Source organism: Hippocampus comes, unplaced genomic scaffold (genome assembly GCF_001891065.2).
Source record: "Hippocampus comes isolate QL1 unplaced genomic scaffold, H_comes_QL1_v1.1 scaffold76, whole genome shotgun sequence".
NCBI lineage: Eukaryota > Metazoa > Chordata > Actinopteri > Syngnathiformes > Syngnathidae > Hippocampus > Hippocampus comes.
In genome coordinates, this window is record NW_017805277.1 from 1,088,965 (window position 1) to 1,112,417 (window position 23,453).

The 23,453-nt window shown below is 39.1% G+C and overlaps 2 protein-coding genes across 2 annotated transcripts in view; one reads left to right on the plus strand and one right to left on the minus strand.

The window, feature by feature from the left end:
* The window catches only part of lmbrd1 (LMBR1 domain containing 1), a 38,343-nt gene extending 25,609 nt beyond the window's left edge, over positions 1 to 12,734 (minus strand). The window contains exons 1-3 of the mRNA XM_019870639.1: positions 12,622 to 12,734; positions 8,902 to 9,078; positions 5,309 to 5,372 (exon numbers count right to left, since the gene is read on the minus strand). Coding sequence (XP_019726198.1) covers positions 5,309 to 5,372; positions 8,902 to 9,078; positions 12,622 to 12,687 — 307 coding nt within the window. The 5' untranslated portion in view covers positions 12,688 to 12,734. The remainder of the gene's footprint in view (positions 1 to 5,308; positions 5,373 to 8,901; positions 9,079 to 12,621) is intronic.
* A 4,468-nt stretch (positions 12,735 to 17,202) lies between these two features.
* The window catches only part of LOC109516118 (collagen alpha-1(XIX) chain), a 97,971-nt gene continuing 91,720 nt past the window's right edge, over positions 17,203 to 23,453 (plus strand). The window contains exons 1-4 of the mRNA XM_019870332.1: positions 17,203 to 17,388; positions 20,360 to 20,481; positions 21,716 to 21,790; positions 21,880 to 21,979. Coding sequence (XP_019725891.1) covers positions 20,394 to 20,481; positions 21,716 to 21,790; positions 21,880 to 21,979 — 263 coding nt within the window. The 5' untranslated portion in view covers positions 17,203 to 17,388; positions 20,360 to 20,393. The remainder of the gene's footprint in view (positions 17,389 to 20,359; positions 20,482 to 21,715; positions 21,791 to 21,879; positions 21,980 to 23,453) is intronic.

A 23,453-nucleotide genomic window follows, 5' to 3' on the forward strand; every position in this document is an offset into this window, starting at 1 on the left:
AACAGTCTCGAATGTGTGCCATCAAATATATCATTGATAGCTGCAGAATCCCTCGCAGAGCCGTAGAAGGCTTAATGAGAAACATTAGACCCTTGTCCTCACCCTACCATGGCCGTCCACAAGGGTATTAGAACCTAGACTCTCGTCCCTTGCTGGCAGGTGAAATATATTATATTTGAATTCAAAGCCAGCGGACATTTCTCTCTGAGACGCTCCCTGACAAAGGACTCAAGAGACTGATGAAAATATCTGTCTTTTCAGGCGCTTGCTGAGAGGTATGGCAGTATGACAAGAACTTGCCTCTCTGCTTAACACCAGGGAGATACCTTGTGGATAAAACTGTATCAGCGAGGGCTGGAGGGGTTTAAACAGCCCATTAGTACCTGTCTCAGGGGCCTCATCAAACTGAGAATATAGTTTAAACTGCTCATATGGTATGACAAAACCACATGACAGAGGCTCTATACTTCTTCAGGTTATACAGTAGTTGGTACAAAGCTATCGTAAAAGTGACAGCAAAATTTGTTCTAAAACCACTGCGCACCAAGCAAAAAATTGTTTGTCTGAAACCCTGAGGCAGCTGATCATAAGGTGGGGAAATGTGTATTAGAGCCCGCTGATTTTTTTTTTCTCCTATATTTGGCGGAATAAAATACTGATAACAGATTAATCGACCGAATGATTAAAGAACCGAAAAATAACCATTTCTGCTGTCTTAACACTCATCGCTCATTTCTATGTTCAATGAGAGATGAAAACTCAGTGTAGATGACACTTTGGACATTAATAGTCACTATTGTTTCAAAGAATGTATAAAACCTGACCACAATGTCAGTACTTAATTGAGTTGGGAATTGATAACCAAGAATCGAATGCAACCAGTTCTCCCGGATTCATTTAGAAGAAGCAGAAACAAAGAATGACCAAGAGAAAATGTGCGCACGTGGCGCGCAGCCCCTCCCCGCCACCAGAGCCAAGGTGCGGTAGCTCAGCAGGGGCCCGGCGGGCGACAAAGATCGGTCGGCGGTGTTGCGCTCTGTGCTGGAAGCCGCCAAACACGAACAAAGACTGTCCAACAATACACACCTCGAATAACTAGGCTGGAAGTGTGTGCAAGCATTACGTTTGCAAGTTGCGGACACAACTTGCAAGAAATCAAAATTGAAAAAAAAAAATGCCCATTCTTCTGTTCAGTGCAATATGTGTCTTAAAATAATGTAGTGCAAAGGAGCATGCAATTCAAATATGATCCAACACCTTTGGATTCACGGAACAGAGATGATTGTGTGCACCGCGTCTTCGACCTTCCTGTGCTGCCTAAATTCAAGTTTGAGTATGTAAACATTGAGCCAATAAGTCAAACTGGAACTAAAACAGTCGGTAAACACAAATGTAAATGGCCAGCTAATATTTAGCTTACGCCTCATGCCCATGACACAGCAAGTCTGGCATGTCAGCATTTTTTTGTTTGTTTTTCCACATCGCGTGACATCTCCTAAGAGACGCCACAATTTGTTCTTCAACATTGACCAATAAAAAAAAAACCCAACAAAACGCCCATCACTCCCAGACTAGCGTACTCTTGCTCCCTCTCTCTCTCTCTCTCTCTCTCGCTCTCTCTCTCTCTCTCTCTCTCTCTCTCTCTCTCTCTCTCTATATATATATATATATACACACTGTATATACGCACACACATATACACATTTCCAAGAGGATGGCATCTTCTCTGGATCCTCTCCTGCAAATGGCATTAAAAAGGAAAGAGAAATCCAATGATTTATTTAGAGGGCCCAGGGGTATTTTGCCCTGTTGCTTAAGGTTTTTCTACACCACTGCTTTGAAGTAGTAAACTGTCGAAGGAAATGTATGAACGGACCAAGCGGCGAGAATGAATGACTAGACTTGCTCTCAAAGCCGGGGGTTCATCAAAGATCACAAAAGCTATTTGAGTTTGGAAACCTAGTGGCTTTTTCGATAAAAGTAATTCATTCACTTTGTAAGGTTTCCGATGTCGCGGTTATGACATGTATCATAGATGGTATTTATCCATAAATGTTGAAATGATGCACACACATGGACAAAAATGTTTGTTTCCGGTACCTGTTTGGAAATGAAAAATAAAAATAAAAGAAGGATAAGTAATAGCAATGATAATAACAATAATAGCAAATTTATGAAAATTAACCAGTGAAAATCACATTGATTTTTAATTACGGTTCAACAAAATTATTACATACATACATACATACATACATACATACATACATACATGCATACATACATACATACATACATACATAAGGAACTTTTGGGAAAGGCACATCCACTCTCTGTTCACTGATGCAAAAATGAAACCTATCAGGAAAAGTACGTCCCCGCTGTGACATATGAAGGAGTCTCTGTTACGTTCTGGGACTGGCAAGGGTGTCTTGAATCTGCGCAGGGTAAAGTGAAATATGCAGACAGTCATGGTAGTCTTGAGGAAAACATGCTGCCAAGTGTCAGAAATCTTAGACTCAGTCGCCGGTCCTGAATCTCGCAACAGAATAATGACCCAAAACACAGAGCTAAAAACATCCAAGGATAGCTAAAAGCAAAACATTGGACTATTCTGCAAGCTCTGATCTAAATTCTATTGAACATATGTGGAAGGAGCTGAAACATGGCATCCAGAGAGAGCACCTTTCAAAGCTACAAAAATCGCACGATTGCAGCGTTTGATTCAAAAAGTTGTGCAACTAAATATTAAGTTAAGGATTACATAATTTTATCCAAGCCTGTTTTACGATTTTTCTTCATATAATAATGATAACAAATACTTCTGTTGAACCAAATTAATACTTTTGTCAGATTCAACTATGTGTGTTCCTTTCATTGTTCTGTTTTTTTTTAGTTTTTTTCCTCTCCATATGTGTATTCTGTGAAAAGATTAGTCACATAAACAGTCTGTCATACCTGTCAAATCGCATTGTGCGAAACCATTGCATAATTAAAATAAAATGCATCTTCTCCAGAGGAAGCATAAACACGAGTTCAGAGTTATTTTGATTAACAATGTAATTGTAAAAAGAACACTAGACAGGTGACATTTCTTCTTTAACACACTAAATCATGTATTCAGTTTTCAGAGAGAACAATAGAGCTGCCACGTATCAGTGTAAAAAGAAAGTGAACTTGAAAAGGTTTGAGCTCTGCATCCAACACACGTGGAGCTTGGTCTCCACCTACTGGTAAATAGAAAAGTGAAACGTTTGAACAATGAGTTGAATCAGACATAAAAATGTTGTATTTGCACAGTGTCAGCCAGCAAGTCCTCTTATCGAATATGGGTGCCATTGGCAGGAGATACGAAGGTAGATCACCCCATAAAAGACATTGGATTGCCAAAAGAATATAAATGTAAATCTCAACAGGCCACAAAATGGGCTGGATCATTGCAAATGTCTCGAAACTGGAAAAAAAGGCACAATAACAGTGACTCGATGGTTTAATATTTCCAAGCTGGAAGCACACTGGCACATTGAAACATTATTAAATGTTTGCGCCGAAATTGCAACATCTTCATGTATAAGCACACATGTATTCTGATCATCCGGTCAAACGTAAAAACAAGAAACTGAATTCATCCTTAACTTCATTCACCGTGGGTGTGTTGTTTGGACTGCTGTACGGGTTGGCCTGTACACAGCCTCAAGAGCATATTTGGATGATGTCGGGCTCACACTGACAGGGGTCCAATCTGTCCCTTCAGATTTTCTTTTCGCTGTCATGACCCACATTGCAGGAAAACATAATCGAAAATGAACAATGTAGTCTGAATCCAGTTTAGGATCGACAGGGTTGCATGGCACATAGAAAGAAGCAGTGAGCCAAACTAGACGTAATGTCTTCGAATTAACTGTCACACAGCGATTCAGGGTCAAATACTTCAAAGTGTTAAAAGCAGAAAATTGCATCCCTTGATGCACGACAAATTTAACTGCTCCTCCATAAACTTGCTTTACAGACAGTTTGTCCAACAATTGAATGAAAACACTGACGCAATACATCCTTCGTGACGACACCAACTGAATTATTCATGTCTTGTGTCTGATCTAAACAAAGTTTATATTTGAGGGTACGTTTCATCTAAACCAGATATTAAATCTATTTTTTTTATCCGGCGGAGAACTGATTACAGTCCCTTAAATGCTGAATTAACACGCACTGAAAACAGTCTTTGAAAGCCGCTTTGAAAGTTTATTGTCATATAACCAGTGGAAGTAGTTCATTGGATTGAGCTGTCGAAGCAAGGAGACAGCTTGTCATTTCTTAACAGACGGTGCATAACAGTGTTGCTTGGAGGCACTTTAGGCTAGCAGCTGTTGGAAAATGTGTGATAGTGTCTCTGGAATGGCTGAATTTGCTGTCATCAGAGACAGCAGACTCAAAGCCAAACACGCAAGCCAATCACGGAGACATTTCAGCGCCACTACAGTTTTATGTTCGAGAGTGATAAGGAAAACAGTCTGGATTCGGGCCCTCTTATTGTAATCATGGACAAATAGTCTTATTATAAACATTGTGGGCTCTTTTGGGGGCTGTGTTCTTTCAGGTATTTTTTGGAGCCTCATGCTGGACATGTTATGCACAGTACAATGGAAGTGAATGATCGTAACCAAGTGAATTTATTCCAGGTTCAAACTTTTTCTATGATAAAGCCTTTTTTTAACTTTACAGATGATGTTTCAAGTGTTATTTTAACATTCCAAAATGTCATGCAAGTGGAGGGGCAGTAAGTTAACAACTGTTATAATAAAACTAAAACAAAGGGAAAAGTGCTCCTTGAGGGCCGCCTGACTCATCCTGTATATTGTAGAGGCAACAGAACGGTGTCTGCAGAGCGACCCTCTGTCTAGTGGTGTTTAAAAGCTATTGCTGGAATGAACTGTTGTGTCAAGTAAAATCACTGTTTTTATGTTTGCATTTGTCACAAACCGGGTCCTTGGCTTGGCAATTGTGCTTGATGAGGTGATGAGGTGACGATGCACACAATCTTTAGGGGTATAAGGAGGTCAACATTGTAGGAATGAAAAGAAACGTGTGAGGCCCAGAGTCAAACTACTGGTAGATAAGATTTATGCATGAATGGATGATGGACCACAGCTCTTATAATCAAAATAAAGGATATACAGTCTCAAGTCACGGTGGGAAAAAATATTGTGACGACAGAAAAACACTCTTAATTTGAAATTTAATAAGAAACGGCTACATTTTTAGCCACACATATGTAGTATAGCAAAGTGGAAGGATAAGGGAAAGTACTCACCGTAATAGCCATACAGGACAGTATCTTCAATCTGGGCTCTTGTCTCATTGTTGACAGCCCATTCCTAGACGTTGAGGAAAAACCAGTATGACAATCATTAAAAACATCTGATTTAAAGTAAACCCAACTTAAAAAAAACCTAGAGATGCACCAAAACTGTTTGGCCAAAAAGTCCACTGTTTTGTTGTGATGAAGCACTCTGCGGGCTAGCTAATGCAAAATCTCGGTTGCTAACGGGTCAGGGATAGCCACCGTGCCTACCCATGATGCATCTCGCATGTGTCAACAGGACGCTGAAGTGAATGGAAGTGGGTGGTCAGTAAATGAGCGTAAAATGTCCTTGCCGCGGCAGTCGCCCACGAACCCAGGGCGAGAGGGCTGCCTTGGCCACCGTGGACTGCCTCACCGGCGGTTGTGAAAGCATGTATATCTCTCGGAAGGAACCAGAGAGCTGACACTTAGTAGGTACGTGCGTACCCGCGACCGAACGGTCACTTGATGAACACATGATCAAGCATCTTGAGTGACAACGGAACAGCTGTTTTCCGTGTTTCGCCACTTTACACGTGACGTAGAACAGGTGTTCAACTTCAAAATTTCTCTCAAGCTTAAGTACAGTGCATACAACTCGGTCGACATTTTCCAAATTTGCAGTTGAGAAATCCCCTTCAAAAACTATAAACTGAGGAAGGCCATTTTTCAAAGCCATGTCTTCATATTTCTTATATAGTTTCCGATACTTCTTTCATATTTTAAGTGCTCGACTTACAGACACATTTTTGGGCTTACAATTTTCCAAGTCCCTTGTGATATTTCTCTGACCTGCCATGATGTTCCAAAACGTATTTCTTGCATCAACTAGAAATACTTCATTACAGTGCTGTTTGTTCCTTACTATGCATTTGAACAACTCAACAGTGTTTATTTTTGACATTTTTTTGTAGATGCATGGCAACTATTAAAAAACATGTCCAGCCTTCTTGTTTAGTCTTATTTCCTGTTTTTCTGCATTTGTGGCATTACATTGGCAGATTATATAAATTTTCTAAAAGGAGGCATTTCATTCAGATTTCTTTTTCTGTACAAATTTTAAAATGTTTATTGTAGTTTTAAAATTAAGATGTTTTTTTTTTTGTTATCCAGAGATTTACCTATGGTTATACATCATGAGTGGAATTAAAACGATATTTAATAGAGCTGTCTAACAATGCTGGTCTTTCGTAATAAATCTTCGAAATGTATCCACACATTCCTACACGAGGACAAAACTGGCAAAGGGCAGAAAATGAGCTAGCTGAGGAAGTTTTTTGTTTTTGGTTTTTTTTTTCCCGGTTATTAAGTCAAGTACAACTTTATTGTCAAATGTGCAGTACTGCACAGATGAAATTTCTTCCCTCTCAAACAGACAACAAGACAACAAGAGGAGCCAGATTTTGTAATGTCTTTTGGTGTTTCAGCTTTCGGCCTGGTGTTCCTCATATGCTATTTTCAGTTTCGGACAATTTTCATTGTGGTGTATCGCTAAATGTGACACATGCGACAGGTCTGCTTTGCAAATGACAATCTGTTCTCAATTGCCATATCCGTAAGAATGAATGTTAAATTAATTTGTCAACATTGGATTTGATACTAAATTCCCAAATAACAGGCACCAAATTGCTTGTTCGCGCAAACAATCTGCGCTCTGTTGGACAGTGAGCTGCGCATGATTTATTAAGATTGCAATCTTTTACTCTGATGCCAAATGGCAGGCACTTAATTGAAAGTTCACTCGAATAGATTATATGCGCTAAACTCAACAGGTGTAAAAGTGATAGAAAATGTCATAGTAAAAATAGCATCTTGGGATGAAGGTTGTCGCGCTGATGCATGCAACATTTGCGAGAGAATCGAAGAACCCAATATGAAGCTCGAAGTAATGGAATTGGAAGTGTTGATGGAAGACAAGCATATTCATGCGTTACAGAAATGTTAAGACTGATCATTTTGAATCCAGCAACCGCATAAAAGCCATGTTTTTGTTTGTTTGAACTTTTTTAACTAATACCCATTTTGCATCACATGCATTTAAAAGTTGGGACAGGACACTTGAAAAACTGTCTGGGACAAGGCAGCACCAGACAAATGACCCACAAATGACGTGAAGAAATACATAGCTGAAAGGAGTTTTGTCGTAGGCGACTGGCTCCAAGTAAGCCCTTAAATCATTCAAAACCTCCAAAATTGCATTGCTGAAAAGAAGATATGTCACGATAATGTGTGTTTCTGGCATTTCAAAAATGTTTACACGAGCGGAAAAGATGTGTTCGACCCGTCCCCTCTCACTTTTGCTATTCCTCCTCCATAATTATGGCTACACAGAAAGTGCCGTTTTTGCATCTCCCTTTCATACACGGTGTTTTAAGACCCCAAATCAGCCATTACAATATGTCTTAGGTTTGATTAATCACACTGCACATGCTAAATGATTGTAATTTGCTTATACTCCTCCCAAAATGCACAAAATGATCTGCACATCAATTTAGAGCATATGCAATCCTGGGAGGCGCGCCCTGTCAGTAGATGAGTATCCACATCTGTTTGCAAGAGCAATCATGTTCGCACCTATTTTTTTGCCAAGCAAATCTTTAGTAAATCACCACCATTGTTTCTAAGAGTGATGACAGACCAAACCTACAACACAATCAATCCTCTTATAGTGCCTAATGACTAAACTATTATTACCGATAAACAAAAGATAAAAGCTGCCATGGTGAGGAAGAATAGCATGAACTGTACTTGTAACACAAAAAAAAAAAAAAATCCTGAACTAAGGTAACAACAGGTGGTGTAACCTAAGTTTCAAAAGACTGAAAATTTATTCTTCAAGTAAATGTATATTTATTAAAATGACGTTGTGATCTGGACGGCCTGGTGTGCCAGTGGTTAGCGCGTCAACCTCACAGTGCAGAGGTCGTGGGTTCGATCCCAGTTCTGGCCTTCCTGTGTGGGGTTTGCATATTCTTTATGATCTACCTAACTATCTGATCAAACACATGAAACTTAATTCACTGTTAGCTTTACTCACAATGGCCGTGATATTTGAGTATACGTGCAATTGTATACACGCAAATTGATGGGCGTATTTTCGATGTCAGGCTCACATTGATCCAATGTATGCAGTTATCCAGTCATTTTTTTGTGTGCGTGTGATTTTCCCAGATTCTGTAACGCTGCTTGATTCTCAGTATTGTTGCGCTGTTTTTTCCCCGTCATTAAAAAAAAATGGCCAATCCCAACTGAAAATGCGGACTTAATATTTTAATTTCATCACCAAACAAAACGTAGTGCTTGATGTGCCATCAATGCAAACACAGCCTAACAATATGACTTTCTCCCAACCCACACAAAGCAACAAACAAACACTGTCTTCAAACACAAGTGTAACAGAATTCATGAGCCAAGAAATGTATTAAGCTTTAAGACTAGACAAACAATCCATATTGCTTAGTTCTGAAAGAAAATTACAAACTATTTAAAAGGTGCCTGAGGAAATCCAATTTCTTTGATACAATTTAGCGAGGCTATTAGCAGAGCGGATAACAGATACAAACCTTATAAGTGCCATTTGGGTACTTCATGAAGGAGACAAGGAATATATCCACGGGAAGAAGTGCAGAAGTTATTAGAGCAATAGCCAGTGCGCATATTGCCGTGATGGTTGAAACAACTTCACTCTCCTGGCGACTTTGAAATTTGCGGATGTAGACCCAGCAAAAAGCAAGGATGACCTTAAAAACAACATCAAATATACATTAATTCATGCAGCATTCAACATGGATGTGACTTGTCACATTTAATAATGCAAACACGTGAACATAAGATTAACATTCAAGACATATATATATTTTTTTCAGTTCTTGCACATCCTCATGCAACCCTCTCATTTATGCAGACTTGGGACAGAGACTGGAACATTTTATTGAAAAAAAAAAGATTGGATCACTGGTTTAAAATTTTTGAATTGTTTGGGTGTTTTCTTTCTCGTTGATAATTAATTCAGTTGTAATATTATGCTATCTTGAGCAACATAATGAAAATATGGATATTTTGTCTGTCTCAGTTTATGTTTATGTCTGCCGGGCTTGCATGGGTTTTCTCAGAGTACTCCAGCTTCCTCCCTCATCCCAAAATCCTGCATGCATATTCATGACTATAAATTGTTCATCAGTGCGATTGACTGGTGGGTGACCAGTCCAGAGTGCACTTTGCCTCTCATTTGGGATAGGTTGCAGCTGATCCATGACTCCAATAAAGACCAACGCTACAGGAAATGGATGGATAGATGACAAGTGTGCTCTCTCACCCTAACCAACCTAAACATATGACAAAATATAATATTTGAGACCGTGCTATATCGCAGATTACCTACAGCGCTGCTATGTTGTGAATTTTGGGGGGATCCTCTTAAGCATTTTTGCACACACAAACACACACACACACACACACACAGTACAGGCAAGTCCAAATTTTGATTTGCAGCATATTGTGCTGCAGTGCTCACTGAAAGACATGCAGCATAACAGAAGAAAGAGATTTTTTTTTTCTTTTTGAAAAACAAGACTTAGAAAAGAAAATTCTCCAAAAGACATTGTTATAACATCACCAAGACAACCAAATACAGCCATGAATATTACTGAACTTTAGATTATTTTTTTTCCGGCCACACAGAATAAAATCCCCTCATAACCCCACAACTCCCCAAAAATATTCAAGTTCTCTATGGTCTTGAAGATGGAAAACGTAAGTGTCAACCCTAGGGCAAGAAAAAGAAAGGGCACAAATGGTCCCCAACCAATCACCAATAAAAGTTGTCACTCCCACAAAAAGAATAAATACTGTATGCACATGTGGCTAATGGAGCATGTTATAGTTGCATGTGTGGCTGCTCCGTGTGTTAAATTAGCAGTTATTTGAAAGTTCAGAATTCACAAAACAATCATGCTCATTTGCATCAACGCACCTATGGCATTTCACATTATACATTTGCATTAAGCTAGAGCAATTTGGTTCGAAAAATATGGTATTGTTCAACATTTTAATGTTGAATAATTTATAAAGGTCAGCTGCCAATCCAATGATACCCAAAAAATAGCACTGTTAAACAAAATACACTTTGACTGGGGGAAGCAGGATCAATCTTGTTTGGTTGTAGTTGCTATCACTGTTTTGTTGTTCAATTTGAAAACACTACTGCTACAAAAAAGGTGGTGGAATGGAAAAATTCTCAAATGACAAGGTCAAATTCAAGGCACACATGCAGTAGGAAGCAAGGAGACTTCTAACACTCGTCTCTTCAGATAAAGGGCTGCCACTTATTGGCAGGATCAATTAAAAGACAAGCAGCTTTAAGCCCTCTTGCTTGTTATTTTTTTCAGGTGATGATGTAGCTTTGCATCCAAATCAGATCAATCTGTGGTGGTGTTGAAGTAGAAGGCACTTAGTAGTGTTGTAAGAAAGTGCAGCAACTTTTTTGACAGCCATACTGTGTCTGGCTAATCCAATAGTCATGGCTAATTATGCACTAAACCTGCTGAGCTACTTTAAAGGCATTCACTTCAGCACACTGTGCTCACTACGGGACAGTGTAAACCACTTCACGTATGTGTAAAAAAAAAAAATCGCTTAACATCACTTAATGTCATAAAACTGCCATCAATCGTCATCAAAATTTATATGCACAGCTCTACTCATGCCCACTTCAACCTCTGAAAACATCAGATTGATAATTCCAATATTTTCGGTTTTTATAGAGGTTAAGTCGTTTCCTCTGGATCGACGCTCACTATAGAGCAAAACTTAATGTTGTTTAACGTCAGAAAAATGTGATCAATCGTCACCAAAGTTAGTATGGACATCTCTACATATGACGAATTAAACCTCAGAAATGATTAGGGATGTTCCGATCATACTTTCTTATCAGCCAAGTCCAAATCCGAGTCTTTGGTTTTAAGTATCTGCCGATACCGAGTTCCGATATGATACTTTGGCAAAGCATCAGATTTTTCTAAAATGAATATGGAAACTACAGACTTGTATACATATCAATTTGTATGTTATATGTTGTTCTATATACGAATATATTTATAGTCTCTGGACCATTCCACCGAATCGAAACCAATTGCTTTTTCTAAGACACAAAATAAACTAAAAGTTTTAGGTTTCCTTTTTTCTTTTAATAATACCGATATTGAACAACTCAAAAAGTGTATTGCTCCATCTCAGACTTATTTTTCATATCATTATTTTTGTACTGAAACTCTTTGTGGGTTTTAAACATTCAAATTACCAAATACAGGCACAATAGCCATGGCATTTTCACTCATTGAATGTTAACTTTACACCAAATACATATCACTGACTGACTCCATCACAAAGCCTCCTTGCATTATTAGAGCAATAGCTTTTCACGTTTTGATGGTACGTTTGTAATCATGAGTGTACATAGTCAATAATGCACTGCAGCGTCATTAGAAGAAAATTGTGAATTTAATAAAAATCTGAATATCTGTCAGAAAGGTTTCAATTAAATCATTCAGCCTTTGGCTGAAGGTGGCATAAATTGAAATGTCCACATAAATTTTGGTGTAAATTACTCGCAGATGTCCAACATTAAGTGACGTTAAACGCAAGATGAATAAGGCCTAATGGTCATAAAATTCGAAATTGGGAGATTGTTTGAGACACGCATCTTAGATACTGAACTGGGTAGGAGTAGAGATGTGCACATACATTTTGGCGACGATTGGCTGTAGTTTTTGGATATTTGATGACGTTAAACATTTTGCCCATGAGTGCCAATGGGAAGGAAAAGGCAGACAGAACGTCCATAAAAATTCCAAACATCTGCTCCACTATTCTAATATTTACGGAGATGGAAGTCGGTATCAGTAGAGATGTGCATACGTGTTTATAAAATGCAATATGCATATTAACTATGATCAACGATTACATTTTTCTAAATGCGCAATATGCAAGATTCTGGTTGCAATGTTTAAACAAATGGCCACCGTTCCATTACTTACTTACTTGAATATGAACGTACAGTTAGTAGATTTCTTACATAAAATAACAACTGTTGCTTGGGTAATGATGACAAACGTTGACTATACTGTATCAAATCCAAGCGACAGGAGTATTGTTCGAAAACGGTAGCCATGATGGCTCGAAAACACACGAACGAGACAAGACAAGAGGTCGCAAAACGGTGTCAGGCAATGTTTCTTTCACTCTGATAAATTGTGGTACAATGAAACAAGTTCACAGGTGCTCACCAAAAGTATAAAGGTGAAAATAGACCAACCAAGAGCCGACTCCGAGAGAAAAGACTGAGCGGCCATTTTCACTTCCTCCAATAACAAAACCACGTGGTTTGAACTACGTCATGGCGCAGAAGGTGACGTCAGCACGACACGTGTTCTTCGACATAACTTGTGACACGAATCTAATGCCGTAATACTTTTACGGCTACAAATGGAAACAATGTGAGAAAAATACGGATTAGCAGTAATTAAACAATGGAGGGACATGCATTTCTGACGTGGGAATTCACCAGACTCAATCCATCTTTTAAAACCACCAGTATCACTTCATAATTATGGAAATTATTAATTTTGTACTAGTCAATGTTCTTGTTATGTAATGTAATTGAACATGGAAGGATCGGCACATCCAAACATTTTGTGTGCACAAGGGACATAATGATGTGAAAATTGAACAAGTCATTTTGAAAAACTCAATTCTAATCTTAGGAAGGTATCGAAGTCACTGAAAAAACTGGAAGAAACATAAATACTTATTGGGTCTGAGGAGGCAATGTTTTTTTTACCGTATTATGTAATTGTGGCTCACTGCTCAAATGCAGCAAGACTAAAATCCTCCCCAAGTGTTTCTAATAACAATGGAACTATCGTCAGAAATTCTACAATGAGAATCTAATTCAATGCAATTTTCTCTGAATGCCCTCATAGTTACTTAATAATTGCTTCAGCAAAAGAAAGACTTCGCTATGACAGAGACATTTGCAATTTTCTGAAAGGAAAAAAAGTTCTCCATATTGTGCTTGGGTAATTTATCAATTAAGAGGAGTAAATAACATTTACACAATTTAATGAACAAGTTGGCATTTACAACAAACAAACAAAAAAAAAAACATAATTTGTTCTTGCCACACAAAGTATCTGGTATGGCTGGTCAGAAAGGAAATTTGCAAATTTCCCCCTCAGAGAAAATCCACCCATCCATCCATTTTCTGATCCGCTTATCCTCACAAGGCTCGTGGGGCGTGCTGGAGCCTATCCCGGCTGTCTTCGGTCAGTAGGCGGGGGACATCCTGAACTGGTTGCCAGCCAATCGCAGAGCACACATAGATGAACACTCAGAGAAGAGGTTGCTTGTAATCTGAATGTTAAGTGTCAGCTTCAAATTTCACACGCAAGTGTCCAAGCTTTTGGAAATGTTAGACACCACTACAAATGCTTCGTCATTGCACTGTTATTCATTTAATCGTTGCAGCTTGTGCAAGACATTATGATTGAAATAAATAATTATGGTATGTGTATTCTTGGTGGGGAGTCAACTTAAGGCCAGCTGGAAACAAGGCTTACATTACACATGCAGAAACACTCCCGTATCAGGTAACATGCTTGGCATTATTAACTTGTTCATGCGGCACCACCTACTCTGTCTAACAGGGGAAGTTGAATTTCCTTTGCGTTTTTTTCCCCCCCTCATTCAGTTGTACTTGATAAATTGTGTTTAATGCGTGTCTAAATACGCAATGCGGACAAAGGCTGGAGTGTGCCCAATCTAATGAAGGGCACGAAGATACCAAGGTGCTGGCAGCGGAGCAAAACCTACTTAATTACTGTATTACAGACAGACAGACAGACAGGAACTGGTGTTCTAAGTGGGCTGTCACAATACTGTTAGTCACATATTCGTCATTACTGTATCCTGACTGAGTTTTCATCGAGTATAGAATATTTTTGAGATTACAGCTAGGGAAACCCATGTAGCAGTTAGGGGGCTGGATCTTGCTCAGTGTACTGCAATCCAGACTGCAAAATTATGGATGGAGAATCAAGAATCTAACTATGCTTATTATTACAGTTTTAGAGGTATTTTACATTCCTAGTCTATCATGTTTCTACTGCATTTTCCACACCTGCTTCAAACCAGGGAATGGGTGGTTTTTTTTCCCTCTAAAGTTTCTCACAGCTATTCATGAAATGTTTGCCGCTGATATATTTCTTTCTTTCATTTCAGTTATATGGTCATATTGCATAAAGACTCTATTGTACTGAAGCTGCAGGCTAAATCGGTGCATAATTGTGTCTTTTTTGTCTTCGATGTCTACACGCGTACTCTTCATCCCAGCAAATGCACATCAATGGCTGTGTGTGCACAGAGATTGGCAACACATTATGAAGACAGGTGCCTTACAACAAAAGTGCTTTGGATGGTTTAGAGTCTGAATGGAGTGCTTTTGTATTAAGGGCAAACATTGAATGTGTGTTTTTTTGTATTGCCAAAACACACAATGTTTGCTGAAGAAATGAAGGCAATATGGAGTACGAATAATCTACAGATGCATACAAGAACATTGATGCACTCTTCTGAGAGCAGCGTCAGGGTTAATGTTGTGTTCAAAGTCATTCTGTACTATGTTGCATTCTGTTGAACCATTGTGATTTCCAAAAGTTTAGGTTATGTGAACAGAATATAAACCATGACAATCTGTTAATTTCCATATTTTCATTCTTTGCATCAACTATTCACAATGAACACTGAACTGTCGAAAGACAAAAAAAAAAAAAAACCCCAACAAAAACAACAACCAGAATAGTGACACCAGCTCTCCTCTTAGAAAATAGCAACTTTCCAATTTCAGATACTATTAACATCTTCTGCGTTTTCAAAAGCAAAAGGTCATTTTCACCTGGATGACAACATCACATTGTTTAATGCCAAAAATCACAACGCGGTGAGAAGTGGAAATTCTCTCCAAATTAATGAACACCTTCAAACCTAAAAAGTCAGTTGGCACTAGATAAATTGCTAGCCAGGGGGAAAAAAAACGTTTTCTCTTTGCGAAAAATGTCAAATAAATGTTACGAAGCATGCAATTACTTTGATTTTTATGCAGAACATTTTCATGCTCTGTTTAAAATCTTAATTAGGCATTCTCCTACAGAGTTATTGTGGGAAACCTTTTTAATCCATGTCTTTTCACAACTCTGCATGTGGTAAACAGGGAGGGAACATTTACATCAACACTCTAAACATTGATCTGCATGGGGCCTGGGATATTGGTCTGAAAGAAATGAAAGGAGACAATGACAGCACCATTTTGAAAAGCCTTCACTGCAAACACACCTGAAACATTCGCCCATCCATCTTTTATTACTCCTGCTCATCCTCAATTGGGTCACATGCTCTCTAGCCTATCCCGGCTGACTTTGAGTGAAAGGCGATGTACATCCACCCTGAACTTGTCGGCAACCAAGTGCAGAGCAACATCTTAAACACGTTAACGTTAAAGTTACAGTGCCGCCTTGCAACGTGTTAAGTCTTTATAGTCACTTCATAGAAACTTACAAAGTTGTTGTTACAAGGAGGCAAGTAGCAAAGATTGAATGGTATATTATTGTGTTAAAGCATTCGTTGGTGTACATTTATATGGATCGTATTCATTATCTCAATGATTTACGTGAATATTTTCTCATGATTGCAGACACTCATATAGCAGCGTATGGTGTAGTTTTGATTTTTATTAGAGATAGCAAAAGTACTGACACACTGTACAGTTTTCAAAGCAGAAGTACAGAGAAGACTCTGAAACGTACTTACTGTAAGTGCGAAGGTATACTCGAATGTTAAATACCCGTACTGATACCTCGGCATAACTGAAAAAAAAAAATCCACTGATTTGCACTCAAAATAATTTTGGTTGCTGCACATTCATTTCAGACATTCAAATTTTTATTTATTTATTTTTTGACAGGAAGCACCCGCTATGTTTGAAGGGTTTATATAATCAGGTAGGATCTACTGTATACTGTACAGGTCTCTCTTTAAAAAAAGATTCTTGATCTCAATCGGACCAATTTGGTTGGTTGGATGATGATAATTTCAGAAGAAACAGTTCTACTTCAAGATATGGTGTGTCTTTCTCTGAAGTCTCTGCCAGTAGTTTAGAGTCAATGAAGAAATTAAGGAATTTATTTTGACCGTTTGAGTCATTTCAGTGGAAGTGCCTGTCCACCCAAATCGGAATGGAACTTTAACTTTTATTCATCCACAGACTGTAGTGTGCCATCAAAAGGACCAAAAAAATAAATAAATTACTCATCTCATTTTTGGCAGAATGGGTAGTCAAGAGTAAGGGGGTGGGGGGGAGGGGGGGGACTGGGCTTTGGCGGAGGTGTGCGTAATATTGTAGAGATGTATGATTGACAGCACTGCTACGAAAACTTTCTGGCGAACAATTTAGCCCTTTTAGTTACTTTTTTTCTACGGTGGTTAATCAATCAGCGATTGTATAAGTGCAGTGTCAGGCGACTGGTACTCACAGCTCCTTGACCACGGAGCTATGGATAAATGAATAATAAAAATAATATAGCACCAAATTCATTCTATAACACAATAATAAACTGCATAATAAATACATTAATAAAACAACATACAACTCCACTACGGTGTATCTTATCTTCCCATCCTCATAAATCCTTACATTTAATTAATTAATTGAGAAATCTTAAAGATGGTGACGCTGGCAATCGACAATATACACTTGGCTGTGAGTTTGTTGTTCGTGTCGTGTATTTGTTTTGCTTTAGATCTCCTGCGTGGAATGACAGAGTGTTGTGGGAGGGCCACTTCGTTGTAACTAATAAGGAGCTCTATCAGCAGGCGATCCGAGTGTGACTTATTTCCAAGTCCTCAAACCCGCACTCGGACTGATCGTTATCTCACATGGATTATGCGCTGCTTGCTGCCTTTTCTTGCTTACCGCCTTAGAGGAAACTTTCCCTACAACTGTAAGTACTTAACAGTTATGAATTAACGGTTACAAACTTGCATGCATGCCCACATTTGCGCATTCAACCTCAGCACTTTACCTCATCTGAGCAGCTCTTTTTTTCCTTCCCCCCCCCCCCATTCTTAAGCGGACATGCTGCGCTAAAATGTTCATTTGCCAATTTTGAAGTGTGCCGGATGACAATACTTGTTTGCCGCTGAATGGTATTAACATCGGATAACCTGATGAAATGAACCGCTATGTACCCCCCGAAATTAAGTCAGGCAGCCAATCACCGAACGCGCTCAAAAACAGTTTTTTGATTGGGATGGTGGGTGGTAATATAAAATCGAGAGCTGTCATTAAGTTATAGAAAGCCAAAGTGGAAGATTAGAACTCAATCAATGAACGTTCAAATACTTTAATCACCTCTTATTATATGCGCATGAAAACTAATATTTAGTGCCAAAATATTGGATTGGTGCATCGGGTATGTCATGTAGACATGATCCATAAGTGCAGGGCTCTTCAAGTAAGAGCTGTGTGTGTTGAGAATAACATCATGCCTTCACACAAACAAGGAACGCGATACCTCTGTAGTGCTACTTGTCCCATGCTTGACTTGAAGTTGTCACTTCATCTCTGAGCGCCATCATGCCAATGGGCCAAAAGTTCCATGCTGTCAGGCTGCAGTGCTGCAGTGTGGCCGTGTATGTGTTCTCTTTGGATCAAGTTTAATCCTCCTGTCCTCTCTCACAGTTGTAAAGAGGGCAGCTTTTAGTCTAAATACAATGCAAATATTTTTAAAATATACTCAAGGATCCTTCATTGTGAAATTCAACTCACACTCTACTGTATATTTGTGCTGCATACCTCACCGTCAACCAGTTCCACATATGCAGACATGCATAATGTCAGAGTAAAAGGTGTGCACGAAGTGTCCAGCACCTCTTGAGCTAGGGGTGGTGAGGTTGAGGATTTGCCTAAGTGCCAGTAGTCTGAAAGCAGACTAACATGTCTCCAGCCTCAATAGTTGAGATTTTCATTTTGAACTGTGACCCTCCAATTCCAAAGTCTACTCAAAAAAATGAAGTGCAGTTTTTCTCAACGAAAGTTCTGCAGGCTGTTATTCTTCAGGAAAAAAAAAAAAAATTGCAAAGTCAGTATGTCACTATTGCAATCTCACGAGCTCCAGAATGGAAGGTGTATCAAGAAATGTCCCATGCAATGAGTGATTGTCGAGGACCATGATGTATCCTACCAGACATCTTATCCATTTTTACAAGATTGTATATGAACCACAAACATCCATCCATCCATCCAATTTCTATCCTGCTGATCTAGTTCAGGGTTACGGGTGAGCTAGAAACTTTCTCAGCTGACTTTGGGCGAGAGGAGATCAGACGATGCAGGACCCACGACTGTTCACCAGTCAGTTACATTTTACATTTGTGATCACAACAAGGGCAAGATTCAAACCCAGAACCTTTTTTGCTCGTCACGTGCATCACTGTGTGCTGCTCAGCATGAACATTGTTTAATAAACCAAATATATTTCAAAAAGATGTTACTAATACTCTGTACGCCATGAAGGTATCCAGCAAAATCAATTCCTTATAATAAATAATGGACAGTTTTTAGATGTTGCCACGGCATTCGGCGCATTGAATAAAATCAGGCCAACACTTTAGCAGAAGTTAAAGTATCCCTGCATAATATTACTTGAATAAAAGTCCTGGGCGGCACGGTGTCTGACTGGCTAGTATGTTTGCCTCACAGTGCAGAGGTGCAGGGTTCAATTCCAGCTCCGCCCTACCTGTGTGGAGGTTGCATGTTCTCCCTATGCCTGTGTGGGTTGTTTCCCAGGTACTCACTCTGGTTTCCTCCCACATTCCAAAAGCATGCAAAGCAGGTGAATGAAACAGTCTAAATTGTCCCTAGGTGTGATTGGGAGAGCGAATAATTGTTCATTATCAAAATTGTTTGATGAACACCACTGTGACAATATCAATCCAAAGTGAAAATTATTATCTTGGGGCGTCTTCCATTAGAAACATTTTAGTGTTGGGTCATTAATGTTTTGTCAGAATTGCTGATATGAAGTGAAACAGCAATTTGAAGAAAAAAAAAGTTTCTCAAAATATCGTTAGGTACGAAGTACGCTGACATAATTGCAGGTTGCCTATTTGCCGTCTGCACGGCGGCATCATAACGATGTCAATGCTATCGTGCCACATGGTTCCGCCGTCTGCGCACGCTCACGAGTTAAAGTTGCTCGGTTCGCTTCCTTTCACTTTCATGTGAGGCTCTTCATCACAACACTGTTGACAGCGCACGGATCAAAACACTTGTGATTTAAAGCTCCGCATACGGCCAAGTTGAGTGCTTTCATAGCAGGACTAAAACACGACAAGAATCAACCTTCATAGAGTGGCATACTAATTTATAATACAACTGCAGTATAGAGAATAGTGACAATCATTTAAGCATACACAAAGACAATGCCCGACTGTACATTCTGCATTATATAATGTGTCCCCTTTGCTGTATAGTATATAGGTTTCTGCATTGCTAGAGCACAAATTGTGGTTATCACATAATACTTGTATTGTATACAGGATTCGTACATCTAATCCAAGCAGTAGATATGTTTTACTTCATAAAGAACTAAATGATCAAATTGTGTTGGACTGGATAAAGATGCAGCAGCAGGCTTTTAGGGCATATAAAGCCACCAAAGTGCATGTGAAAATAGGACTGATGAAGCGCACAATCAGAAAGTTATATTAAAGTGACATCAACAATCATACTGCTTATTACTGTCTTTTAAAATGAACAGAATGCTTCTGAGGATAATTGATAGAGTTCAGTAAAAGTGTTGCAGGCTTTTTGAAAAAAAAACTCAATGATAATAACACAGAGTGATAGCAAATTGTTGCAGTCAAGCAGAGTGGGTTTAAAATGTAATCCTATATTGTGCCTCTATTCAGATTTTCAAGGAAACAGCTTTATTGTGTCAGAGCCATGACTTGCCTGCAAAGATGGACGGCTTTTTTATGGATTGTACTCTTAACTCCTTGCATTTTCGGAATGGCAGTTAATGAACGGACAGGTAAGAACTTTTGTGGTCACTTTTCGCCTTCCTCTTTCACAGGTGCTTATTTTAGATATTTGTACAAATAGTATTTCATTTTCAAGCTTTTTAGCTATTCCATAAATTGTCTGTAAAATCTGTCTGGAATGCTCATTTGTTTTTGCAATTCCTGCTTTGTTTATCACCGGTTTGTTAGTTTGACTCCCTTGTTTTGTTTAATTTTCTAACATTTGGTCCCACTCACCTGTTTTCAGTTTAGGAATAGTACAGTCCTCTTTATTTCTATCTGTGTTGTCCCCTTGTCATCTCTTTCTATTTGTAGTATACAACGTATGGAATGGGTTTCTCGGTTTGCCCTACACATGTGGTTTTGGGCAGAAGAAATAATCGATTCATAGCTGCATCACAATGCAAATTATTCTGAAACGATAACGTTTTAGTAATATATGGTCAGTCAAAAATCAAATTCCCATACCAACATTAATGATTGACATTTAGGAAAGCCAATTATAAAAAAAAAAAAAAAATCTCCGATCATATGTGTGGTTCGTGCTGGAGGCAGAACTTAATATCCACTGTTGTGTCTCTGCACTCTGGACAATATATTCAGTGAGGTGGTGCGTCATTACCCAAAAGTGAATACATATGGGATCCACTTGACCATTGTGACAAGTCCATCGATGAATAATAGAAATTTTATGCAAATGAATGATTTGATTGACACATCACATAACCATCTGTTCGTGTCACTCCTCTTCTTGCACAATGAATACATGGAATGAATACACTCGATTTGTGGGATGAGATTTTGATGGAACCTAATTCAAATATTCATCACAACCAATACTTGATTATCTACTTTGCAATGATGTTTTTGCCAATGACTTTAATTCACACAGCAGTGCTGCCAACTAGGCAACCTTGCAGTGATACTAAGTTTAAAAGAAAGTCCTATGGCGACTATGTTACAAAAAAAAAAAAAAAATGTAAAAAGCGATTAGCAAACTATCTAGCGACTTTATCTGCTTTTATGTGAACCTTTTGGTGACATCATCCACGCGACATTCTGAAGTTTTGCGTCCATGCGTCACTCCTCTCTATCCAGATTGTAAGAAGCCACCACTGCCTGATTAAACCAGTTCCCGTTTATGAGGTTTATTTGAATGAAAATTCAAAGTTTGATTCAAATCATCCAAACATGTCCAAGTCGAAATACCCGCTCATATAATTGTCTTGTTTTGCCTTCCTTCAGGTGACTCCTGTCCCCTACTGAATGTAGAAGTGCTCAGGTTTTCTGACAGCTTCGATGAAACACTGGAAATCACAGGTCTGTACAGAATAAGAAAATCTGCAATGTAAATAAGACAACATTAAAATCTACTGACATATACCCTGCCCCACATTCCTCTTTTGCAGGATTTGATCTCACAGAAAAGTTTCTTCTCCGAAAGGGGACAGTCACAGAACACCTGCCTTCATTTCGCCTGGGAAGCAGCCCACTTATCAAGCCAACTATGTGAGTCGCAAATACAGACAGTATACAATATATACCCACACACACAAGCACACACACACACACACACACACACACACACACACACACACACACACACACACACACACACACACACACACAAAGCACACACACACACACACACACACACACACACACACACACACACACACACACACAAACAGACACACACACACAAACAGACATACACATACACGTTTGAGGACAGATGGCCTGTCTGGCTACCAGAGGCCAGTAAATACGATCACTGTATGCATTCATTGCTTTGTACTCCTGTGTTGCAATGCAATGCAAAAGCTATCATGTGTAGCCAAGACTGTAAACACTCTGAAACTGCAAAGCCCATTGAGATTTACACCCATGTTTTTATATGTTGTCCTTCTCCAATCTCTGGAGTTTCGAACATTAGTAGAAGCCTCACTAAAGACCAAATACAATTGTATAATTATAAAAGACTAGAATTTTACCGGTAGTATAAATGTGAGTTGTGTGGTTCACAAGTTTGCTTCAATATGCTTAGTGGTATCGCTGTGTGCAGGTTGCATTTAACAGGAGGCAACCCAGATGAACTGCACTTAGAGCAAAAGCTTCATTTGCCTCAGCTAGTAAGGGCAAACAGTGAGGTCAGCCATTAGATGAGGAATCATTTGAACAGAATGAGTACATTCTGCATTTATTCTATAGATGTCCTCAGGGCAAAAAGTGGAACCCTGGGTGGGGCTGCGTGGGTTATGTGCATGTGTAATAAGACAGGAATATTAAAATAACTACAGAAATGACACACTAAGGTGCCACTTATGGGGAGACCTTTAAGCCTTGGTCAACTGGTGGAGGCACCCCGTTACTTCACCATGAATCTAAAATGATGATAAATTACGTTTTTTTGTTTCATATTCATGGAGGCCTATTACACCTTTACACCAGCAGTTCACCCTGTGGAATGTGCATGGTTATCCAGTAGAAGCTGCATTTGAACTCGGTACACTCATGTTCTTTGTGTCCTGTTGGAACTTATTGTCATTCTTCCAGGAAGGCAATGCTATTTTTAGTCTTTTACATGACCCCCAAGTAGTAGAGACCACTCCTCTCCTTCGGGTGAGATGGAAAAAAAAAAAAAATCTGTATGTAGGTTGATTTGCGGTTTGCTTCCTCTCTGTCCGGTCATTCGGCTGAAAATACATTTGCTTATCTGCCTGAGTCTTTTGCTCTGTGTCTGTCCGATGTGCCCAAGAAGATGCTGCTTCCAAATGACACTGCTGACAGTGTCTTTGGTTATAGTGGCGAGCCTGTGATCCCTCTCATATCCAATTATCTAAGTACTTTGACAGGTGATACTGCATGTCAGCTGAGGAGGGAGCTGTACCAAGTGCGAGGCTCCTCACCACGCCGCCTCCCTTGCGTCCTCCCTTCTGCCCTCCTTCTCTCCACAGCCACTAAAACATTACTCCCTTTAACA